The sequence below is a fragment of the Ovis canadensis genome, chromosome 17 (assembly GCF_042477335.2).
Source record: "Ovis canadensis isolate MfBH-ARS-UI-01 breed Bighorn chromosome 17, ARS-UI_OviCan_v2, whole genome shotgun sequence".
In the NCBI taxonomy this organism is placed as follows: Eukaryota; Metazoa; Chordata; class Mammalia; order Artiodactyla; family Bovidae; genus Ovis; species Ovis canadensis.
Window position 1 is genome coordinate 80,272,078 of NC_091261.1, and position 21,818 is coordinate 80,293,895.

General features: G+C 48.0%; 2 protein-coding genes across 9 annotated transcripts in view; both read left to right on the plus strand.

Moving 5' to 3' along the window:
* RNF185 (ring finger protein 185) overlaps positions 1-7,272 on the plus strand; it is a 29,579-nt gene extending 22,307 nt beyond the window's left edge. For all 7 annotated transcript variants that reach the window (XM_069557043.1, XM_069557041.1, XM_069557040.1 and 4 more), the window contains 2 exons: positions 2,928-3,045; positions 4,896-7,272. In XM_069557043.1, coding sequence (XP_069413144.1) covers positions 2,928-3,045; positions 4,896-4,993 — 216 coding nt within the window. In that variant the 3' untranslated portion in view covers positions 4,994-7,272. The remainder of the gene's footprint in view (positions 1-2,927; positions 3,046-4,895) is intronic.
* A 3,972-nt stretch (positions 7,273-11,244) lies between these two features.
* Positions 11,245-21,818, plus strand: part of LIMK2 (LIM domain kinase 2) — a 52,138-nt gene continuing 41,564 nt past the window's right edge. Inside the window, exon 1 of one of the 2 annotated variants that reach the window (XM_069557047.1) lies at positions 11,245-11,444. In XM_069557047.1, the coding sequence (XP_069413148.1) occupies positions 11,429-11,444 (16 nt within the window). In that variant the 5' untranslated portion in view covers positions 11,245-11,428. The remainder of the gene's footprint in view (positions 11,445-21,818) is intronic. The other variant, XM_069557050.1, reaches the window with a different exon arrangement.

The following is a 21,818-nucleotide window of genomic DNA, read 5'->3' on the forward strand; positions in this document are numbered from 1 at the left end:
AATGATGTATCTTGAGATTTTGCATCAGTACTATTTTACTTAATTGCCGTTTAAGTGTTCAGATGGACTTAACGTAATTTATTTAATCCTTTGGATTGAATGGATATCTAACTGCTTCCTTTTCTTTTTTATATTTAAAAAATACTCTGATGAATTTCTTTTTTTGGCCACACTGCACAGCCAGCTTACAGGATCTTAGTTCCCCAACCAGGGATTGAACCCAGGCCCTCGACAGTGAAAGCCCTGAGTCCGAACTACTGGGCCACCAGAGAATTCCCCCTCTGCTGAATTTATAAATTTTTTGCAGGTTCACGATTACTGGGATAAATTCTTAGAAGTAGAGTTAACTGGATTAAAAATTTGCACATTTAAATTTGCACAAAACAAGTATATTTCATTTCTCCGTCTTCTCTTTGTCTGTGTGCTTGTGTATGTATATTTTTATGTAGCCATTAGCATTCTGCTTTCTTTTTCAAGAAAATTTTATTTTATTTTAATTTTTTTATTTTGTATTGGGGTATAGCTGATCAATGCTAAAATTTAATTTTGACAATATTTTCCATGAGGTTCTTTGTGTCCTCTTTATTAGTTTTAATAATAATAATAATTACTTATTTCATTGAATTTTGATGCATTATAATTTTTTTTTCATTGAAGGACCTTTTAGTTGCTTTCAGATTGAGGATCTTAATAACAGCAATGAACGCTTGATGAATGATTATTATATGCATAGAGCTATATGTTAAGGCTTTATATGTATGATCTTATTTAAACCTTACATCAACCCACTGAACAAAAGAGGAGACTGAGGTTTGTGTAGTGACTTGTCCAGGGCCACACAAACAAAGCTGAAACCTAGACCAGGCTTGTATTGAAGTCCTGCCTCTTGACTACCAGATCACCTCACGTTAACCATCCCAGGCTTTGGTTCCCAGCAGAGCATTGCTCCTAACACAGTAATCCGAGGCCCCAAAAAGGCAGAGGCCCTGGCTGTGAAAACTGCGATGCACCTTTGATGTCGACCAGCGCCCACTCGCAACCGCCAGGCAGGCTTTGCTTGCTCTGCCCCAGGAGCAGAAGCCCACCGCATGTGAGGCCTTGTGGGGTTACACAGGTGTTGCTGGAAGTGGGGCTGGAGGGTCAGTCCTTGGGCTGGCCCTGAATGAGGTGGTGGTTCCTGATGAAACAGTTGCACCTTTCTAGGTAAGGCAGCCCTGATCCCAGGACCCCTTAGACTCCACCAGGCTGGTTTTGAGTTGGAGGCTTTTCTGTACCAAGGAGATGGAAACCAGTTGTTTTCCTTCCCTGTTCATCTTATCAAAATCGGCTGTTAGGCTTTATAGGTAGTGCGGCCCAGCAGGAAGTTCAGGGCTGGTGCCAGGCTACACTCAGTAGGGATGGGGGCGGCCACCTCCATGACCTTCGAAAGACTCACAAGTGCAGCCGGTCAGCTCTTTGTGGAGAGCAGTTAGCCCAACAATTTTTCTTGTTAAAATTATTTTAAAATCATTTCTTCTAAGGATCTTCCCACGGATGCAGAGGAGGAGAGTTTATTTAACATGTGCACAATAATTAAGAACATGGCAGGGGAAGGGGGGTCCATGTGGTTAAGACTCTGCACTTCCATTACAGGGGGCTCAGGATCTATCCCTGGTCAGGAAACTAAGATCCTGAATGCTGCTCAGTGCTGCCAAAAAAATAAAAACACTATGCTTTGGGACTTCGCTGGTGGTTCAGTGGCTAAAACTCTGAGCTCCCAAGGCGGGGGGCCCAGGTTCCATCCCTAGTCAGGGAACTGGATCCCACGTGCCACAACTAGCGCAGACCTGGTGTAGCCACATAAATATTAGAAAAAAGCATGGATTTTCAGACCATATTGATCTAGTTTCAGATCTAAACTCTACCCCTTACCAGCTGTGTGACCTTGGTCAAGTTATTTCACTTCTGAGCCTTGGTTTGGTTATCTGTGAATGTGGGTGATGCTGATGTAAGAATTAAATGTGATTTGAGTGTCCCAGTACTTCACTTGGTGCCCAGCACAAAGCTGGCCCTTAGAAAATAGGAGTTAACCTATTTACAGTATTGTAGTTCTTGCTGAATCTTTTCATGTGAAAGATGATGCCGTGTAGAACACATTATAGAGAAAAAAGCTGAGGACGGTACCAGACTGCTGACAGTGATCACTGCAGGCAGGAGTTAGAAGTGGAGGGTAAACAGGAGACCTCTGACTTTCTATGTCATTTATTCTTATAATATGTGAATTTCTCATAGCAAGCATATATTACTTTTATAATCAGGAGAAAAAAGTGTTTTGAAGTTTTAAAATTCTCTGTGACAATATTAAAAGAAAAACTTGAGGGAGAATACTTAGCCATATCTTTTCCACCTGTGTGCATATTGTCTTGTACTTGTGATCATGGTGTTCAAACAGTTTTATCTGATAACTTGTCACAAGAGTCTTTCTGTGTTCCTGAATAGTCAGCGTAGTGTTGTTTGGGAGGATGTATGGAAATTTTGATCATGGTCTCTATTGTTGGCTAGTTATGGTTCCACTTTCTATTGCTGTTACAGGTAGTGTGTAGCTTGCTCTGTGTTCCTTTGTAATTGGGCATAGAAGTTATTGCCACTCCGGCTGTTACAAAGCATGAAAAGTGTTCTGGCTAGTGTGGGACTCTGGGAAAGAACCCCTGGGGCTCTGAGAACCCTCACATGCATCAGCAGAGAGTTCTACTTTGGGCCAGAGCCAGCCCTTTCTGACATTCACAGCTCCTTAGCTGGGCCGCCTGGAAGGGCAGAAGAGCAGAGCTCCTCTGCCTTGGGGTTGAGATGGGAGGAAAAGAGGGTGGGAGGTGCCACACGTATGTAAGGTGACATGTGACAGGTACGGGAGAAACCTGCTGGTTCTGAAGAGAGTCTCTTCCACACAGGGATTCCAAGGGTTTGGATTCGGAGATGGTGGCTTCCAGATGTCTTTTGGAATTGGGGCCTTTCCCTTTGGTATATTTGCCACAGCATTTAACATAAATGATGGGCGGCCTCCTCCAGGTAAGACCCTGTTCTCTCGGTAATTTTGCTTGCGGACTCCTTGGAATTGCACAGTATGTATGTTACTACATGGATAATCAGGCTTTTCAAAATGCGCTGAACTCTTTCCAGATTACTGGTAGTCCTGGTCATAACACTGCACACTTACCAAGCATTAGGCTTGTTCAGAGTGCTTTCCATCATAAACTCGGGGTCCTGCTCCATTTTACAAATCAGAAAACTCTCAGTAGTGGTTCCCAAGATACTTCCCATGCCCCTAAAATGAAAAGGGATAAACTATACCAGCTGAGTAGAAGCATCATCCTGGGCACATACCCCTCACCTTTGACCATTGCGGGTGGGGAGGGCAGGGAGACTGCGTGGAGTCAGGACCTCTCGGTTCTCTAGCATCTCTGGCCAGTTTCCCCCAGGATGCACATGGGGCTGGTCCTAAGTCCCAGCCCTCTGGGAACTCTGCCTGGGTCTGCCACCTGCTTCTGCCTTTCTCCCTTCAGTCAGCTTGAGTGCCAGCTCATTCAGTGTAGGGCAGGGTGGCAAGGTAGATGCCCTGGGCTCTGTTACAGTCTGATGCCCGGGCCTGGATCCTGACCCTGGAGCTGCCGAGGCCACTGAGCGCTGCCTGTGCTCACTGGTGCCTCTGGTGTGCAGGGCATGGTGCATGGTTCCGGAGCAGGAGCTCACGCTCTCAGGACAGGAGCCTCTCCTGAGCTGTCCATTCTTCTCGTGCCTCCACCCTGGTGCTTGGCACATGGCAGACAATCCATGAGTCTTTGTTGCCTGCCAGCCTGCCTGGCTCCACCAGAACGCCTCACTGGGGAGGAACGCAGCCCCATGCAATCTGGGGACTGGCCTTCCTGCCTTCCTCTGCCCCAGAAGTCTCTCCCCTGCCCATCTGCTGTTTCACCAGAGGAGAGAGGTCCCGCAGCGCCGGGTGTGCTCTGCTCCGAAGCAGCCATTCAGGGCGTTGGGAGGAGCAGGCGCCTGCCTGGCAGCACGGTTCCATCCATCCTGGCCGCGCCTCGCCTGGGGCTTCCCAGGCGCACAGAGTTCACAGCCAGGCTGACCGCGGGCCACTGCACCCCCCTGCCCCAGTCACAGGCGGTTTTCCCTGTCATGATGGGTACAGTTTGCCCATCTGGGATGGAGGTTCTCCTAACTCCTTGCCCCACAGGCAGGAGGAGGAGCTCTGCATAGTAGCTTTTCTGAGAGCGGAGAGGAGTGGAGACCCAGGCTCTCAGCCCACTTCTGCCCCGAGCCTGCTATGCACTAAGGGAGACAGGTCTTCTTGTCTGTCTGGGCGCTCGTTCTTGCCTCTGAAAAAGGAAGACACCCCACATGGGGCTCCCTGAAACCCCTCCTGACTCACCAGTGCCGGAACCCAGAGACAGTGTGCAGAGGCTGAGAGCACAGCTGCGGGGTCTCCACCAGCTCATGGACCTCGAGATGTTGGGAAGGTTCCCTCATACCTGTGCTTCAGTCCTTATTACACAAAATGGGATAAAAATACCTACCAGGCCGTAATGTGTATACTAAACAGCACACATAAGATACTTAACAGAGAGTAGCTTTTCCTCTTTTCCTCCAAGACTTTCCTGTTTTATGTGCACCTGCAGGCAAAAACCCTCTTAGGATAAACTGGAGACTTTTATCCTTGTTGTTACATGATTCCACATTTTTAAAATAATTCTGATTTTGTTTTGTCTGATATTATTTGGGGTTGGAAATATTTTCAGTGTAGCAGGATTCTGTTGTAAAGAGACGAAGCTTGATGCTCTGGACTTCTGACCCAGCGGCCAATGAGCACGGCTGCTGCATTCTCACAGCCTCTCCCCTCCCTTGTGTCCCTCCAGCTGTCCCCGGAACGCCCCAGTACGTGGACGAGCAGTTCCTCTCACGCCTCTTCCTGTTTGTGGCCCTGGTGATCATGTTCTGGCTATTGATTGCCTAATGCTGGGCTCCCGGCCCACATCCACGGCAGGGCCGCTGGACCAGTGATACGCCACCCCCACTCTTGATGTTTGACTTCCTGGCTAATCCTGACCCCTGGAATCAGTGGGGTTAGCGACACATCAAGGAGTCTTGCTTCTCCATCAGAGCTTTGGAACTCAAGACCAGCCGTTGAGAACCCTGGAGTCTGGCCACTGCTGTAAACAACCTGCTGTAACCTCAGGCCTTGGCATCGAGTCAGTCTCTCAACTGGTTACACCATGAAATCCTGTCCAGCCAGCTCAGCAGGTCCTGACTCCACACAGGGGAGAAGCAGGAGAAGAGGAACTGTCCAGTTTCACCCGAAGTTAACATTACAAAGACAAAGGGATGAACCCAGTATGGAAACTTTCTTCCATCTCTTTATAAAAATACCCCTTGGTGAGTGGCCTCTGAGGTCAGTGGGACTCCTCGAGCAGAGAGGTTCCCCTGTCGCATCCCAGTGCTGTTCTGTCCTGTTTTCTCCTCTTCCTCAGCAGACGTGCATGAAATGGCTGTTCTATTAAGATCCTTATTGCAGCAGCTGGAGCTGGGGTTGATTCATGAACTCACCAGAGACCCAAAGATTGATTGCCTCTGGGCCTTGTTCAGTGTCTTTGGCTCCAGAGTGGCCTGAATGACCTCCTGATTTCCTGACGTATATTACCCACAGAGACATGTGGTTGCCCATCACCTCACCCTCCAGAACTGTGCACATCTGCCTCCTGCCCAGGGGCACCAACCCAGGTGATTGCCAAGCCCGGGCCCGACTGCATCTTAGGAGAGACCTGCTGTGGGACTCAGGTGGGGTTCTGAGCTCGGATGCAGAAAGGACTGAATGAGCAGCTATCCCAAGGCCGCAGAAGCTCTGGGTGCATCCTCTCCCAGACCCCCCAGAGGAAACTGGGGGGCCGTGTTGAGTCATCCCAGCAGTATGTTGAAGACCACTCTCCTCAGAAGCCAGATTGTCCTTAATGAAGAGGCAGGGACGGGGAGACCAGCGTGTGACTCTGATTTTGGTGTGGCTCCAAGACCTTCTATGTGTGTGCTAAAACCAGGGGAGCATGCGCCTCCAGAGCCGGCAGCCCCTGGTGTTTTGTAGAGCCGGGCACAGAGACCAGGAGCCTCAGCATGATAAGAGGATGCGGTCTTCCCGTGGAAACCTTCCTCTGGAAACGTCCAGGGAAGCCATTCCTCCCCAGCCCTTGATCTGATTTTCAATCTCAAAAGCTTCTTCCTCTGAATCTGGTGGAAGAAGTGTGGTGCAGGCAGCAGGCCAGCTCACCGGGTGGGAAGGTTCTCGCTCTGCCAATCTGGCCTCTTCCTAGAAATCGAGTCTCTTACAGGAGAGATCCTCAGGGTCGGGGGAGGTGGGTTTACTCTGGGGTGCTCTCCCGTCACCGGTCCACACTGCTCCTGGGCTTACCCCAGTAGAGAGCCCCCCTAGTGTGTGTTCCAGATACAGCTCTGCACAGCCTGTGGAGACCGAGACCTGGAGGAAGATGAGGGAGGCCCTCTGCCCCCTCCACTGCAGCCCCCTTCCCCAGCCCCGTAGCTTTCAGTGCCAGAGCTCAGTGTTCAAACCGACAAAACACAAGTATTGAGTAGGTGGTTCGTTTACTGAACCCATTTGGTAGGAATAAGCCACCTCCTTTACAGTGTGCCTGATGGATTTTAAACATTCCCTGGGCACCCACAGGAGAAAAGTGCTCTTTTTCTCACCTCTGGTGAGGGCCCCTGAAGTTTCTCAGTGCGATGGCCCCACCTAGTGATGGGCAAGAGGACTTCAGTTGGATGGATCCAACAGAAATGGGTCTGCAGAAGAAAGGTTAAAGAAAGGGTTGCAGGTAGGAAGACAAATAATTTGGACCCTTCAACGAAGTGGAGTGGGCCCAGGCGAGCTCCACCAGCAAAGGCATCCCAGGAAACTGTTAGAAAAGCCAGGTTGGCCCAGTGCTGATCTTGAACCTTGCAGGTCCCCACTCGCCCTCTGCCAGGAGCTGGGCCAGGAGAGCCGACTTGGGACTGCTGGCCCAGCCCCGACAGGGAGCCCCCTTCTGAGCCCCCTGCAGGCTCACCACATAGCCTCTCTGCCGAGGCAGTTTTCCTCTCTCGTGTGTGTGTTTCTATGTTCTGGGCCCCAGCCCCTCCTGCCACCTGTCAGGAAACAACACCGTGTACAGTGGCACAGCTTGCCCAGTCACTAATTTTCACTGTTGTGAAAGCGATTTGATTTAGAATTAAACAAACGGTTTTACATAACTGAGCTGTGGAGTTTCTGTGTCAGGGGAGTGGGGGTATGGGTTGGGGACTCGTCACACTGGTCTGGCCTCTTCAAAGCACCTTTGTGTCCTCAAGAATGTTAAACTGAAGATGAAAGTCTTCAAACACCCGTGGATATTTGAAATGAGAAGCTTAGGTTGGAGCCCTGGTTTCAGAGACAGCCCCACCCAAGTTGTGACCTGTCTGGCAGGCAGACCCAGTTCTGATAAGTGTATGGAAATCTGAAGCTTGCAGGCTGCCACCATGGAGCCTAGCTTGTGGCCCGAAAGAGCCTTGAGGAAATCGGGTTGTTGAGCGTCAGCATGTCTCTCCGTGTTCCTTGACAAGGCAGGCTGTCTAGTCCTCCAGCTGCGCCCTCCACCTTGAGCAGGGGCCGTGCTGCTCTGTAAAGCTCCTTGGGAGATGGTGGGATTACAAACCTGGCCCAGCCTCAGGCTCCCCAGCACATCAGAGCTACAGGTCATCCCTCTGAGAGGAGCTCTCTTCACCCTCTTAAACTTTGACCTCAGAGTTACCAAGTTGAATAGTGTCAAGATGTAGTAGAAAATGCAAAGATAAGGGAGCTCTGCTGCTGCTAAGTCGCTTCAGTCGTGTCTGACTCTGTGCGACCCCATAGACGGCAGCCCACCAGGCTCCCCTGTCCCTGGGATTCTCCTGGCAAGAACACTGGAGTGGGCTGCCATTTCCTTCTCCAATGCATGAAAGTGAAAAGTGAAAGTGAAGTCGCTCAGTGGGGTCCGACCCTCGGCGGGTCGTGTCTGACTACAGCCCACCAGGCTTCTCTGTCGCTGGGATTCTCCAGGCGAGAGTGCTGAAGGGAGCTCTAGGAGTTGATAAACCCAGTAAGAAGAGGAAACCAGGCACAGGAGAGCGGGGCAGGAAAGCCTCTGCGGGCCAGTTTCCCAGCCCCAGTAGCCACCAACACAGGTCCAGTCGTAACTTATCCCCACCCTCGCACTGCTCCTCTCCAATTCATTTGTCCTGCTGGAACACTGTTTGGAAGCAAATTCTAGTCATAGCCCATCTTAAGTATTTCAATGTGCATCTCAATAATGATTCTTAAAACTAGCCAAAATACTTTATGTACCTTTAAAAATTAATGGTACTTCCTTAATATCATGTGTCCAATCATTGTTCAAATCTTCCTAGTTGTCTCATAACTTTTCGTACAGTCTGTGTTGAGATCCAAAATAGACCCATACATTGGTATTGGATGTCTAAGTTTCTGTTATATCTATATGGTCCTTTTCCATCTCTTCTTTCCCTTGGGGTTTATCTGTTAAGGAAACCAGTTCATTTGTCCTGTTGAGTCTGCTGTAGCTTCACTTCTGCTGTTTGCATCACTGTGGTATTAACCAAGTCTACTTACGCTTGCATTTCCTGTAAGTTGGTTGTTAAGTCTAGAGACTTGGCCAGATTCAGATTTTATTTTTTGTTTGTTTTGTAAGACTGTGTCATAAGTGGTAGTGTATACCCGCTGCATCGTATCAGGAGACACATAATGTCTGGTAGTCCCTCTCTGTGATGTTAGCAGCCTTTCCTGATCACTGTCTGGAACAGCACCATGGAATAAAATTTTGACAGTTGTGGAGATGTTCTCTGTCTGCACCGTGCAACACGGTAATCGCTAGCCACAAGTGGCTGTCAGGCTCCTGAAATGTGGCTAGTGGCCTGAAGAACTGAATTTTTCAATCTCAATTTAAATAGCCACATATGGCTAGTGGCTACCTCACTGGACAGTGCAGATTCAGATTAGTTCACAGGGGTTGCAAAATGATACAATTGAAAATAATGTGTTAAGAGTTTAGAAACAAGACTGCACTTGTGGCAGAACGGGACAACAAAACTACAGAGAACTTGGGGAGCAGGGGGGTCAGTGGGCACAGCTGGTGGCTGTAGGCATGGCAGAATGGTACTGGGGCAGAATGCATTCAGGAAGAAGCAGAGTCCTGGAGTGACGGGAGTAGGAAGAGAAGGCTATAGGGTGAGATGTGGTTAGCTCGTGAGGGCCTGGTTTGGCTGTTACTTTGTCGGCAGTGGAGAGCTATTACAGGTTTTTGAGCAGAGAGGTGACAGAAGCATAACTTTGGATGATTCCTCAGTCCGTGTTAGGCAGGACGATCCAGGGAGAGGAGATTAAAGACCCTGGACTGATTCGGTTTGAAGCACATGGAAGCGACACTGGGAGTGTCTGGCTGATTTGGTTTGAAGCACATGGAAGCGACGCTGGGAGTGTCTGGCTGTTGACCAGTAGACCAGTGCCCTCAGGATGGCAGAGCTTGAACCTTAAGCTGGTGTTAGGGCCCAGGTTTCCATTTCTGTCGGCCCAGAGAGTTGACTGTGAGTCAGTCAGCCGTATCTGGCCTCAAGGACTGACCAAGCCATGGTCATGTAGTCAAACTGGACAGTTGACTTGGTGCCAGAAATGCAGGGGGCCTTCTCCCTGCACACACGTCTTTTCTGCCCTCCAGAACTCCCTTTGAGTTCATCAGTGCTTTTGAAATGTTCTTTGTGTCCATGTTGAAAAGCTTTCTCTGGGTTATATCATTTCTATAGACTGCTGTTCTCTTCCTTTACATTTTAACTTGCATTTCTCAGAGTTCCCTCAGCTTCCCAGGGGGCAACTTCGGGGAGTTGTTTATCCCCTCACTCCCAGTGGGTGAAGACCATGAGGCTGGAGATGGGAAAGAAATGAGAGTGAAGAAGGAGATGAAACAGACCTGGGTACCTTGCTGTGGGGCAGAGGGAGAGGGAAAGCCTCCTGGGGCTCTTGATTCCAAGGCTGCCAGCGTCTGGGAAAATACAGTGTAACCTCTTCCATGTGCGGGACAAATAAAAGTCCCGCGCCTCTTGTCTAGCCCTGAGGTGGCTTGTCAGGAGAGTTCCCTGGATCCCCATCACTTTAACTCAACACACAGTTTCATCTTTACTATATCAGAGGAGAGATTTCTTCAGACACTAAAGCCAGCTGCCGAAGAGGGTTCCCAGGAACTAACAAGTCAGGCACATCTCCCCCACTGCCCCACAGCACTTTCTTCACACTCAGGACATCAGCGGCCCATCTGACCTGCATCTGGTTTGGACTACATGGTCAGGGCACAAGGGAAGAGAACTGTGCTCACCTTTTCGTACTCCATGCTCACCTTTGCTTGGACTGGAGTTGGCTGGGTTGAATTTCATCCTTGGTGGGAGTGTCCTGATTCACTTCCTTGGGCCCCCTTCCTGGTCACTTGTACACTTTCTCATGACCTAAATCTGATCTAAGGAAAGACCCAGCACAAGAAAATCAGACAGGAAGGACCTCAGGGACCAGCTGATGTGGTCAACCTTCATCACACAGGGAACCAAATCCAGTGAGGGAAGTGGTTCTCAAGGCCATCAGCCAGGTAGTGGCTGCCAGAAACCAGTCTGCTGTCCTAAATCCTGGTCCAGGGCTCTTCTCTACAAAGAGGAGTCCGAAAAGGGTGAATCCAGACCACAGGTATATTTCCACTGGAAGATCTGGTGTTCTGGAGTCATTTATGTACATACTTGGCCTGTTAAGGATCTGCCACCGAGTGTGAGCTTGCTTCTAGACAAGTGGCTTCTCTGAGCCAGAAGCTTCTGAGAAAAGCTCACCTCCCACCACCCTCCCCAAAGCTGTTTTGGGGGTAAACCTGGTTTCTCCAGCTTCATACTCTTGATTCCAAATACTCTGCTGAAAAGACCTCTGAACTGGAGATTAAGAGTCTGTGTTCCCATTCCAGCTCAGCTCATTTTGAGGCAGTCAAACCTGACCCTCTAGCTTCTGTTTTCTTCATCCTTATGGGTAGAGAGGCCTCTGAGTTAGATCTCAGGCCTGCTCTGAATCGCCCTCACCAGTTCGGGCACCCAGGGCAGGCGCCTCCAGCGCTAGGGGGCGCTAGGGCCGCCGCAGAGCCCGCGCCAAGGGGGCGGGGCCTGGCCTCGGCTGGGCGGGGCGTCGGCGGGCGGGCCCCCGTGCCAGGTGCGGGTTTGGTCCTCCCCGGGCGCCGTAGGCGGCGCAACCCGCTCGCGCCCGGGGCTGAGGTTCTCCCGCGCCTGAGGCGGCGGCGGGAGCTTCGCGGAGGTGGTGTGGCAGCGGTCTCTTCCTCCTCATTTCCGCGCCTCCGGGACCATGGCGGCGCAGGCGGGTAAGAAAGGGCCGCGCCGTCCTGTCCTGGGCTCGGGGCGCCTGAGGGGAGCTGGCGGCCTCTCGGGAGTGTCTGTCTGTGTGGTCCCCGCTCCTCAGAGGGATAATTGGGCGAATGAGCGCAGCGCTCCCCGGAGACGCGGAGGCTGTGGGGGCGGGAAGAGGGCTCGCGAGAGGGGGCGGCTAGCGGAGTGGGGCGGTTTCCCGCGAGCTGAGGTCCCTGAGGGGAGGAATGCCGGGGAGCGTCTTTCTCTGTGGCCCTGGCGGCTGCAGGTCCTCAAATTAAAACTGGAAGCTGAGGAGCCCGGGTTTCCTTGGAGTGAGGGGTTTGAGGGCACATGAAGAGTACGGGAACCTCAGAGTTTGGGGCAGTTCTGAGGGAATGCAGAGTTACCCCGGGTAATGGGTTTTCTGTGGAAAATTGCGGAGAGTATGGCTTTCCCCATGGGATCCAAGGCTTCTGGCGGGTATGTTGCGGTCGGTCTCCTGGGCGTTGGGATTCTTCGCAGGAAGTAAGCAGTGTGGGCTCCTTGGGGGTTTAGGAAGCGACGGAGCGAAGGGAGAGAGTGCATCTTTCTGGGGCAAGTAGGCCCCGCCCCCTGAGGGCCCCTCTGAGAGCAGAGAGGAAGGTGGGCCAACACCTCCTAAAAGGAAGTATATAAGGGTGAAGGGTAGCTTCAGGGTTAGGTTGGCTGGGCCTGCAGTCCCCTCCCCATCACCTCACACCACCCTGCAGCTTCCTGCCCTCCTTGTCTGTCCCCCAGCACCAGGACCTTACTGTTTCCCAGCCACCTGTGTGGGTGGCCCAGCCTTTAGGTCCACCAGGGTCAGCATCCAGAAGCTTTCTAGAGCTGGCAGGAGGGAATAGTGGAGGAGGGAGACTGTCCGGGATATCTGCCCCTGCTTCCTGGCTTTCAGCCTGTGGACAGTCACTTCCTCCATCCTGAATACAAGGAGCAGGCCACCAGTGGGTCACTTCCTCACCATGCGAGCATGGCATTTTCTCCTTATTCTTGATAATAGGCTTCTGGAGAAAGAGGGCTAGGGGTAGACATACTGCCTGTCTCTTCCTGTTTTACTGGGGTTTTTTTTTTTTAGCTTCCAGAGTTTTTTTTTTATCTCAAATGATTTCTAATTTTTTTTCCCTAGCCTCTAGGTAATGTCGGTTCCCTGTCTTGAACTTTGATTCTCAGAAACTTGTGAAAGATCTTAGAGTGCAGTAATGTTTCGTGGCTCTTGCTCTGAAGGAACCAAAAAGCTGTCTGGAGGTATTAGTGCCTCTGGATGCATTAGTTTGTACATTCTTCCATAAAAATATTTATTGGATACTTCTGGACCATGCGCTTAGCCAAGCGCTGAGAAATATAAACAAAACAGACACAGTTCTTACCTTTATGGTGCTTACACTCCTAGAGACGAACGGTAAATAAATGAGGTGAGCAAATGAGATAATTACAATAAGATTGCATCAGGGGCAAGTGGAGTGGATAGGGAATACATTCCTTTAAAAAGCAAGTTTATACTGAGCCCTGAAAATAAGTAGAAGTTAGTCCAGCTAAGAAAGGGCAAAGAACTTTCCAGGCAGAGGGAACATAAAAAGGTCCCGAGGCAGGAAGGCACGTGGTGCCTTTGAAGAGCTATGAGAAGGTCAATATGGCTGTTTTATGGGAGAGGAGACTAAGGTTCAGAAATTGCTTGTTCAAGGTTCCAAAGCCAAGTAAATGGTGGTGGTCAGAATTAATATTTTCCAGTTTCAAATTTGGTGCATCATCCTCTCTATATCATAAACACTAGAATGAAGTTGCCCATGGAGTCAGAGAAGGAAGTGGGACTTAAACTTTTACTTGTTATGTCTGAACTGTGTTCCAAGACAACAGGTTCCTGTGTAACAGGAGTATCAACAACAAAGAAATCAAATATTTGCTGAGTACCTGTGGTGTCTAAGGCACTGGGCTGGGTCCAAGTGTTACATATGCTAGAGATAATGTAACTCTCCTCATTTTACATGTAAAGAAACTGAGGCCCAGGGAGGAAGATGGATTTGTCTAGGGTCACTCAACTAGTGGTAGAGCCAGGACTAACCTGTCCAGTGCTCTTTCCAATAGTCCAAAGTCCTTGAGATGTACAGGATCTGGCACACAGTAGGCCATTAATAAATATTTGTGGAAATGAATAATATGTGGTTTGTGCCTTTGACATATTCACTATTTAGAGTAATTAAGGAAAAAATAAACAAGACAAGCTATTATGAGTCCTGTAGGTGACAACATTTTATGTGTGTGTATTAGTTGCTCAATCATGTCCAACTCTTTGTGACCCCATGGACTGTAGCCTGTTAGGCGCCTCTGTCCATGGGATTTACCAGCAAGAATACTGGAATGAGTAGCCATTCGTTTCTCCAGGGCATCTTTCTGATCCAGAGATGGAACCTGCATCTCCTACACTGGAGGCAGATTCTTTTATTATCTGAGCCACCAGGGAAGCTTTCAGGTGATAACACTAGGGAATTTCAAAGGTGAAGGAGAACTTTATTCATACATTCATCCCACAAATATATATTAAGTTCCTACTGTATACCAACACGTCTAGGCCTGGGGGATTTAGCACAGGGCAAGATAGATCAAATCCTTTCCCTCATGAAGTGTATGTTCTGGTGGTGAGAGATAGACAGTAAGTAAATACATGAATATCATATGTCAGGGGTAACTGCTCGGAAGAGAAATGAAGTATGATAAGGGCATAGGTGCAGTGGGATATCATGGGAACCTCTGTGGTTAATGCCATCTAAGCAGAGAAATGAAACGTATCTGGGGGAAGAAGATTTTGGACAAGGAATACAAGAAAATGAGCAAAGACCCTGAGCCAGGAATGTGCTTGGCATGATTGAAGAACAGCATGGTGTCCAGAGTGGCTATCACATTTGTTCGGGTCATACTTGAGGGTAAGATTTGAGAAATCTTAGGTAGGTTAAAGAAAGGGGGATGGGATTTAGCAGGTTGATATCCTGGTAAGGGAGAAACTGAGGGTACAATTGCAAAGGCTGGTGAGTTTCAAGATCTTCGCAAGGGGTGGTGACTTGATATGTACGGTGGAGACAAAGATTGGAAGGTGTGGGGGTCGTAGGAAGTGGAATGTAAGGCTGAGAAGGTGCGTGAAGCCGGACTGTGGAGGGTTTAATGCCAGGCTTGTAGAATTTTCTGGTATGCAGTAGAGACCATAGGTTTAGTGGCACGACGTGTGTATTTTATGTTTAGACTATCAGTCTGTTTTTGGTGGGCGCAATGAATTGGACAAGGGTGAGGAAGAGCACCAGTCTGGAGTAGTGTACTTTGGGCCCTGAGCTGAGCTTGTTAGTGATAGGAATGGGGAAGAAGGCACCAGCCAGAGGAAATGCCTTTTGTTGTGGTCAGGGCAGGGTGACACGAATGGCCCTGGATATGGAATGGAGGGAGCAAAGCAGGGTCCAAGAAGACCACAAGGTTTTAAAGCTGAATAGAAACCCATCATAGAATAGGAACTCAACTATTAGACTTTCCACATTCCTGGTGTGTTGTCTGCCTTTTCTGGACGCTAGGCTGGTTTTAGCCCAGGGCTGGCTTCTGATCAGTGCAAACTGAGGCAGGGAGCTCAGGATCAGGCATACTAAGGAGGGGTGGGGTCCACCCCCAGATACCACTTCGGCGTTTCAGTGAGAGGACAGGGAACTGTACAAGTCTCTTACAAGTCTGTTCTTTCCCACTTTTGACCTTGCTTTATACAGTAACAAGAATTAGACTCTTACCTTTTCATTCACATCCAACAGTAGCTAAACATGAAACCATTGCTTGATTCCATTAAAGTACACCTTGAACATCCATCCTGGGATTCCATTTGGTTAGATCTTTCTGGCCATGATTTATTTTTCCAGGAAAGAAAGTCTAGAATGTAGTTAAAGACATAGACTTTGGAGTTAGCAGACCCTGTGGTCTAATTCCAGCTCTAACACTTACTAATGGACCATGTCCATTTCATTTTCAGTAAAATGGAAACAGTACTAGTCCTTATTTAATGGAATCCTTATTTTTGATTTTTAGTTTTTAGTCACTCAAGTTGTGTCCAACTCTTTGAGACCCCATGGACTGTATCCCTCCAGACTCCTCTGTCCATGGAATTCTCCAGGCAAGAATACTGGAGTGGGTTGCCATTTCCTCCTCCAGGGGATTTTTCCAACCATGTTCATTTAGTTCATGCTTGCATAGTGCTTAGAACACTGCCTGACACATAATAAGGACTCGAAGTAGTTCTTCCCTGCCATTGACAGTGGGTTGAGAATGTCCATCCAAGAGTGTACGATTTGGTTAACCAGGTTCACCAATTTGTAGCCCTTCCCCCAGATAAGAAAATGCCCACTCATTCACAGCTAAGTAAACTTGTTGGAAGTAAGAACCTGAGTGCCCCAAAGCTACAAGAACCACCTGTCTTGTTTGTGTCTCTACCAAATATCTTACTCCTCTACCAAGCTTGCCCTGCCCCCAGCACCTGGTTTGTCCCTCTTTGAGGTATGTTATTTTTGTACATATCCTTGCCCCTTATACTCATGAAGGGCCCCAGAAGTTGGTGGCATACTTAGTGTCTTGCATATGGGCACATAGAAAACATTTGCTGGATTTGTTTTGGAAACCTCCCCTTCAGATTTTAGAGGCCAGTGGGTTTCTCTGTATGTTTGTCTTTTTTGTTTTTTTTGACTGCATGGCATACAGGATCTTAGTTCTCCCACCAGGAATTGAACCTGTGTCCCCTGCAGTGGAAATGTGGAGTCTTAACCACTGGACTGCCAGGGAAATCCTGAGGCTAGTGTATCTAATAGCTCAACTTTTTCCCCAGCCAACTCCCTAGGTATACAGGAAAGAAAGAAGGTAAGCTTCTCACAATTCAGTTGCCAACTAAGTGCCAGGCACTGTGGGAGGTATTTTCATGTAATGTATTTCTCTTAATTCTCTTGGTAATGCTGTAAGGTGGATGACATTATCATCTTTTTAAAGATTAAGAGACAAAGGAGGTGAAATAGGTGAAGAGAATTAAGAGGTACAAACCTCTAGTTATAAAATAAGCCATAGGGATGTAATATACAGAATAAGGAATATGGTCAATAACATTGTAGTAACTTTGTACAGAAACAGGTGGTTACTGAAGTTAGTGTTAGTGTGGTGATCATTTCATAATGTACACAGACATCAAATCACTATACAGTACACCCGAAACTAACATAATGTATGTGAACTATATTTCAATTTAAAATCTTAACTGATAGGAACTGGAGGAGAAAGTTACTTGTTTACTTTCTTAAAAAAAAAAAAAGTTTAAGACACAGGATCTGAGAGGTTAAATAATTTACACAAGGACAGAGAGTCAAGTTTCAAACCCAGGTCTAATTCCAGTTCTTTTGCTTAACCCTTACAAATGTTTCCCAATAAACTAAAGAAGGGCAGAAGGGAACAACAGCAAGAACAAAACCTTCTGAGATTCCTGTGTCTGTGCCTTGACCTGAAAAATGAGAGGCCCCTGGTTTGATGTCATAGACTCTCAGAATTAGTAAGAATAATCTGACCCCTCCCTTTATGAAGAATCTAAGGTCCGGAAAAGTCCGTAAGCATCTTTAAAAATCATCTAGTCTTTCTTCCTTAGACACTCCCTTTGGTATATTTGGGAAGCTAGTGAGGAGGAAAATCCTTTGGTATGCAGAGAAGAGTATCTGCTGGAACATAAATCATTATTGTTAGTCTTGTTGGTAGTCACTTCATTAAAATGTGATATTTTTTCTCTTGGCTGTTTCCTACCAGTTGCTGCCCTGCCCCTTGGCTTCCTGCTTTATCCCTGAACAAATCAGATTTCTATACCTGACCTGTCAACTCCCAGGGGGCACAGCAGTCACCATACTTGTTTTGTGCTGCACTGAATTGGCTGGGTTTTGTTCCTGGTTCTCATTGTCTAGTGGAACATGAGAAGCACCATAGATTTTTTTTCTCAAGTTAAAGGATTGAATCTGTACATGTTAGTTCAGGTCAGGCTTTACGGTTTCATGAGCTCTCAGCGCTTGTAATTTCTCACCACTTTGAAGTCAGAAAAGGACTGTTTGCAGAAACCCAACTCTTAGCTCAAGATTAAGGTGAATATTAGTGTCTTATGGGAAATGCACTGGCTCTGAGTTGGGGTGGCAGGCTGAGCCTTCCACAGAGTAACTGTAGTCTTGAGCAAGTCTCAGCTTGTTTGAGGCTGCCTAGGGTAGTGAAATGGAGAAGGCAATGGCACCCCACTCTAGTACTCTTGCCTGGAAAATCCCATGGACAGAGGAGCCTGGTAGGCTGCAGTCCATGGGGTCGCTAAGAGTCGGACACAACTGTGCAACTTCACTTTCACTTTTCACTGTCATGCATTGGAGAAGGAAATGGCAACCCATTCCAGTGTTCTTGCCTGGAGAATCCCAGGGACGAGGGTGCCAGGTGGGCTGCCATCTATGGGGTCTCACAGAGTTGGACACGACTGAAGTGACTTAGCAGCAGCAGCAGGGTCATGAAAATGTAACAGGTCTGGTGGTCTCAGAACTTAGGTTTGAAACCTTCTCATGGTTTGACAACTCAGTTATCCTCTGATCCCATTTATGTTTCAGAAAAATGAAAGGGTTAGGTTTGAATAGATGATTTTTAACCTTACCATCCTGGTACCCTTGTGCCTGCCCTCAGTAGAGTCACAGGTTGTTTGACGGTTACATCACCAATTATTAAGTTGGAAGAGAGAAGCATGTATAAGCGGAATATATTTTATACTGTTTTTCCAAAGATCCTGAAGGTGAGAAACTTCCTAGCGAACCATTTATTGCAATTATCACCTTGTCTGCATCGCACACTTAGCAGTTAAAAGCAACAAATCCCAGTAATAACCATGAAGGCATCAGTCAGTTCAGTTCGGTTGCTCAGTCATGTCCGACTCTGCGACCCCATGGACTGCAGCATGCCAGGCTTCCCTGTCCATCACCAACTCCCCAGAACTTGCTCAAACACATGTCCATTGAGTTGGTGATACCATCCAACCATCTCCTCTGTCATCCCCTTCTCCTCCTGCCTTCAGTCTTAATCTGTGAAGGCATAGGTTTTTAACTATTAAACACCTAACAAGGGCTCTGTATTGTTCAAAGCTGCTGAGGGCATTTGTAGTCAGGCTCCCTTTGTCAGACCCTTGACAATCAGACAGGGTCGGTAACCACAGTCAAGGCAGAGGTGAACAGCCTGGTACAGTGAGGTCTTCTCTTAGAGAATGACTTTCCCAGGCAGACAGCATTCTAGATTGGTCTTCCACTGGGCCTCACCAAGATCTCCAAGACTTTGTATTACTATATTTCTCTTCCTTTTCCTAGAATGAAGGTTGTAAGAGAGAATCATTGACTTTTAAGACTGTAAGCATGTGGAAAAGGCCAAGAGTATTTTTCTGAAGAAAATCCAGGCTTGGGAGGCTGAAGGTTCCGAGGGAATTGCCTAGGCCAGGTACAGATCAGGACGTCTTCATGTGACTTTACCTGGAGGTAGTCCCAAGGACATATTCCAGGCGACTCATCGCTGCTGACTGTTGAAGCTTATCTTTGGAAATTACCTCTGTAGCTGGCAGCTGGGTAAAGTTTTTCAGTTCGATTTGCCACATAGAGTATCCATTTGGCACCCACCTTTAGGCTAGGCCCTGGAGATCTGAAGATGATCAAGATACACTCTTTGCCCCTAGAGCTGGGGGCAGTGTTGCAGAGAGGGAGGGACTGAGGAGGCAGAAACATAACGAACTGTAATTATAGGACAAATGGTATTAAGCAGGTATTTGACAAAGTGAAACAAACACTTCCTGCCTTTAGAGGACCATGAAGGGAAGATGGACGTCTGATGAAGGGCAGGAAAGGTGGGTAAGCAGTAGCCTAAACACCCAGAGTAGCTCGAGGTGTGAGCGTCAGGATACAAGAATATGAATGTGTGTGGCAGGAATAAAAAATAGATCAAGATTTAACTAGAACATTCCTTTGTAAGGGGTGTTAAAAGATAAAGGTTCTTTAGGGCCACCTTGTAGAGGGCCATTCCTTCCTTTTTCTTCTTTATTTCTTTATTTTCGGCTGTGGCTGAATCTTCATTACTGTGAGCAGAGACTGCTCGTTATTGCAGTATTCTGGCTTCTCATTGCGGAGGCTTCTCATGTTGTGGAACATGGGCTCTAGAGCGCACAGGCTTCAGTAATTGTGGTGCATGGGCTTAGTTGCCCCACAGGATGTGGTATCTTCCCGGACCAGGGACCAAACCCATGTTCCCTGCGTTGGCAGGCAGTTTCTTAATCACTGGAGCACCAGGGAAGCCCTCCTTTCAATAAATGTTAGTTGAGGGATTGTAGTAGGCCAGGGAGCTGACAGTAGGCAGCTTTCGTGTGTGTGAGGAGCTTGTTTTCCTGCCTTAGGAGTTTTGCACAGATCTGCCCGCCATCCCAGTTTCCACAGTTATCCTTTTCTCCTCCTCTTTGCCTGCTTAATTTCTCTTCATCCTTTAGAGCTCAACTTGGAAATTACTTCCTTAAGGAATATGTTCTTGTGTGCCCTACCCAACACCATTTGCTCCATTATAAGGACTTGATATCTTCTTCCTACAACTTGCCACAATTATAGTGAAAATAATTATGTTATTGTTTAACATATGCTCTATGTTTAATCTGTCTCCTGTGTGCTGCTCTTTTCTAACCGAGCACAGTTAGATACATAGTTGGCATACAATAAATATTTGCTGAGAGAATGACTGAAGCGTGACCGTTGAATTTAGCAATAAACAGTCACTGTTGATCTTGGTAAGACAGTTTCAGAGAAATGGTTGGGGTGGAAGTCAAATTGCAGTGGATTGTGTGGTAAATAGGAAGTGTGGAAATGAAGGCAGTGTAGTATGTGTAGACAGCTTCTTTTTAAGTTGAAATATAGTTGACTTACAATGTTGTATTGGTTTTTGGGTTTTACCGGATATTGAATATGTTTCCCCATGTTTTACAGTAGGACCTTGTTGTTTATGTATTTTGTATATAGTAGGTTATATCTGCTAATCCCAAACTCCTAATTTATCCCTCCCTGCCCTTTCCCCTTTGGTAATTATAAATGTGTTTTCTTTCTCTGTTTTTTTAAAGTCTTTCTTGAATTTGTTGCAGTATTGCTTGTGTTCTGTTTTGTTTTTTCGGTCCCGAGGCATGTGGGATCATAGCTCCTGACCAGGGATCAAACCCACACCCCGGTGCATTCCCACACCCCGCGCACTGGAAGGCAGAGTCTTAACCCCTGGAATGCCAGGGAAAGGGAAGGTGACGTGAAAGTCGCTCAGTTGTGTCCGACTCTTTGCGACCCCTTGGACGATACAGTCCATGGCATTCTCCAGGCCAGAGTACGGGAGTGGGTAACCGTTCCCTTCTCCGGGGGATCTTCCCAAGCCTGGGATTGAACCCAGGTCTCTTGCATTGCAGGCAGATTCTTTACCAGCTGAGCCACCGGGGAAGCCCTTTTTTTTTTTAAATAATGCATCAACTTGTTCTTGACCCCTGTTCATTTATTCATGGTAGTGCAGGCTTTCTCTGGCTGTGGCGAGTGAGGGCTGCTCTCCATTGTGGTGCGCGGGCTTCTCGTTGCAGTGGCTTCTTGTGCTGCAGAGCTCACGCTCTAGGCACTCAGGCTTCAGTTGTGGCTCATGGGCTTAGTTGCTCCACAGCAGGTAGGATCTTCCTGGACCAGGAACCGAATTCTAGTCCCCTGCGTTGGCAGGTGAGTCTTACCCACTGCACCGCCAGCGAAGTCCCATAAGTTTATCTTCTGTTAGACAGCTTTTAATACATGTGGCTACGAAGTGGAGAAGCAAGGGTGGTAGCTAGAGGAGAAAGCGGGCTCCAGATTTGTTTTTAATGAGAAAGACTTGAACTTATTTAAATGGCAGTTGGAAGGAGCCAGTGGAAAAGGGAGTGGTGGTGGAGACTGTCTTCTGAAAGGTGTGATGAGGTGGAGTCCAGATCAGAGCATAGTGCTCAACAGTTGAGTTCTGTAGACACTGGGGAGTCTGGGCGAGTCAGCCGAGACTGCAGTACACTAGGAAAAGCCAAGGGCCTGGCCTCGGGCTGGGGGGGTGGCCGTGCCAAAGGACATGGAGACTTTCTAAAGGTGGAACCAGGTGGATGTGAGAGGAGGAAGTTGAGGCAGGGATCTTGATTTTTGTGCCCTAGTGTCTAGTACTGGAGAAGGAAATGGCACCCCACTCCAGTACTCTTGCCTGGAAAATACCATGGACGGAGGAGCCTGGTAGGCTGCAGTCCATGGAGTCTCGAAGAGTCCGGCACGGCTGAGCAACTTCAC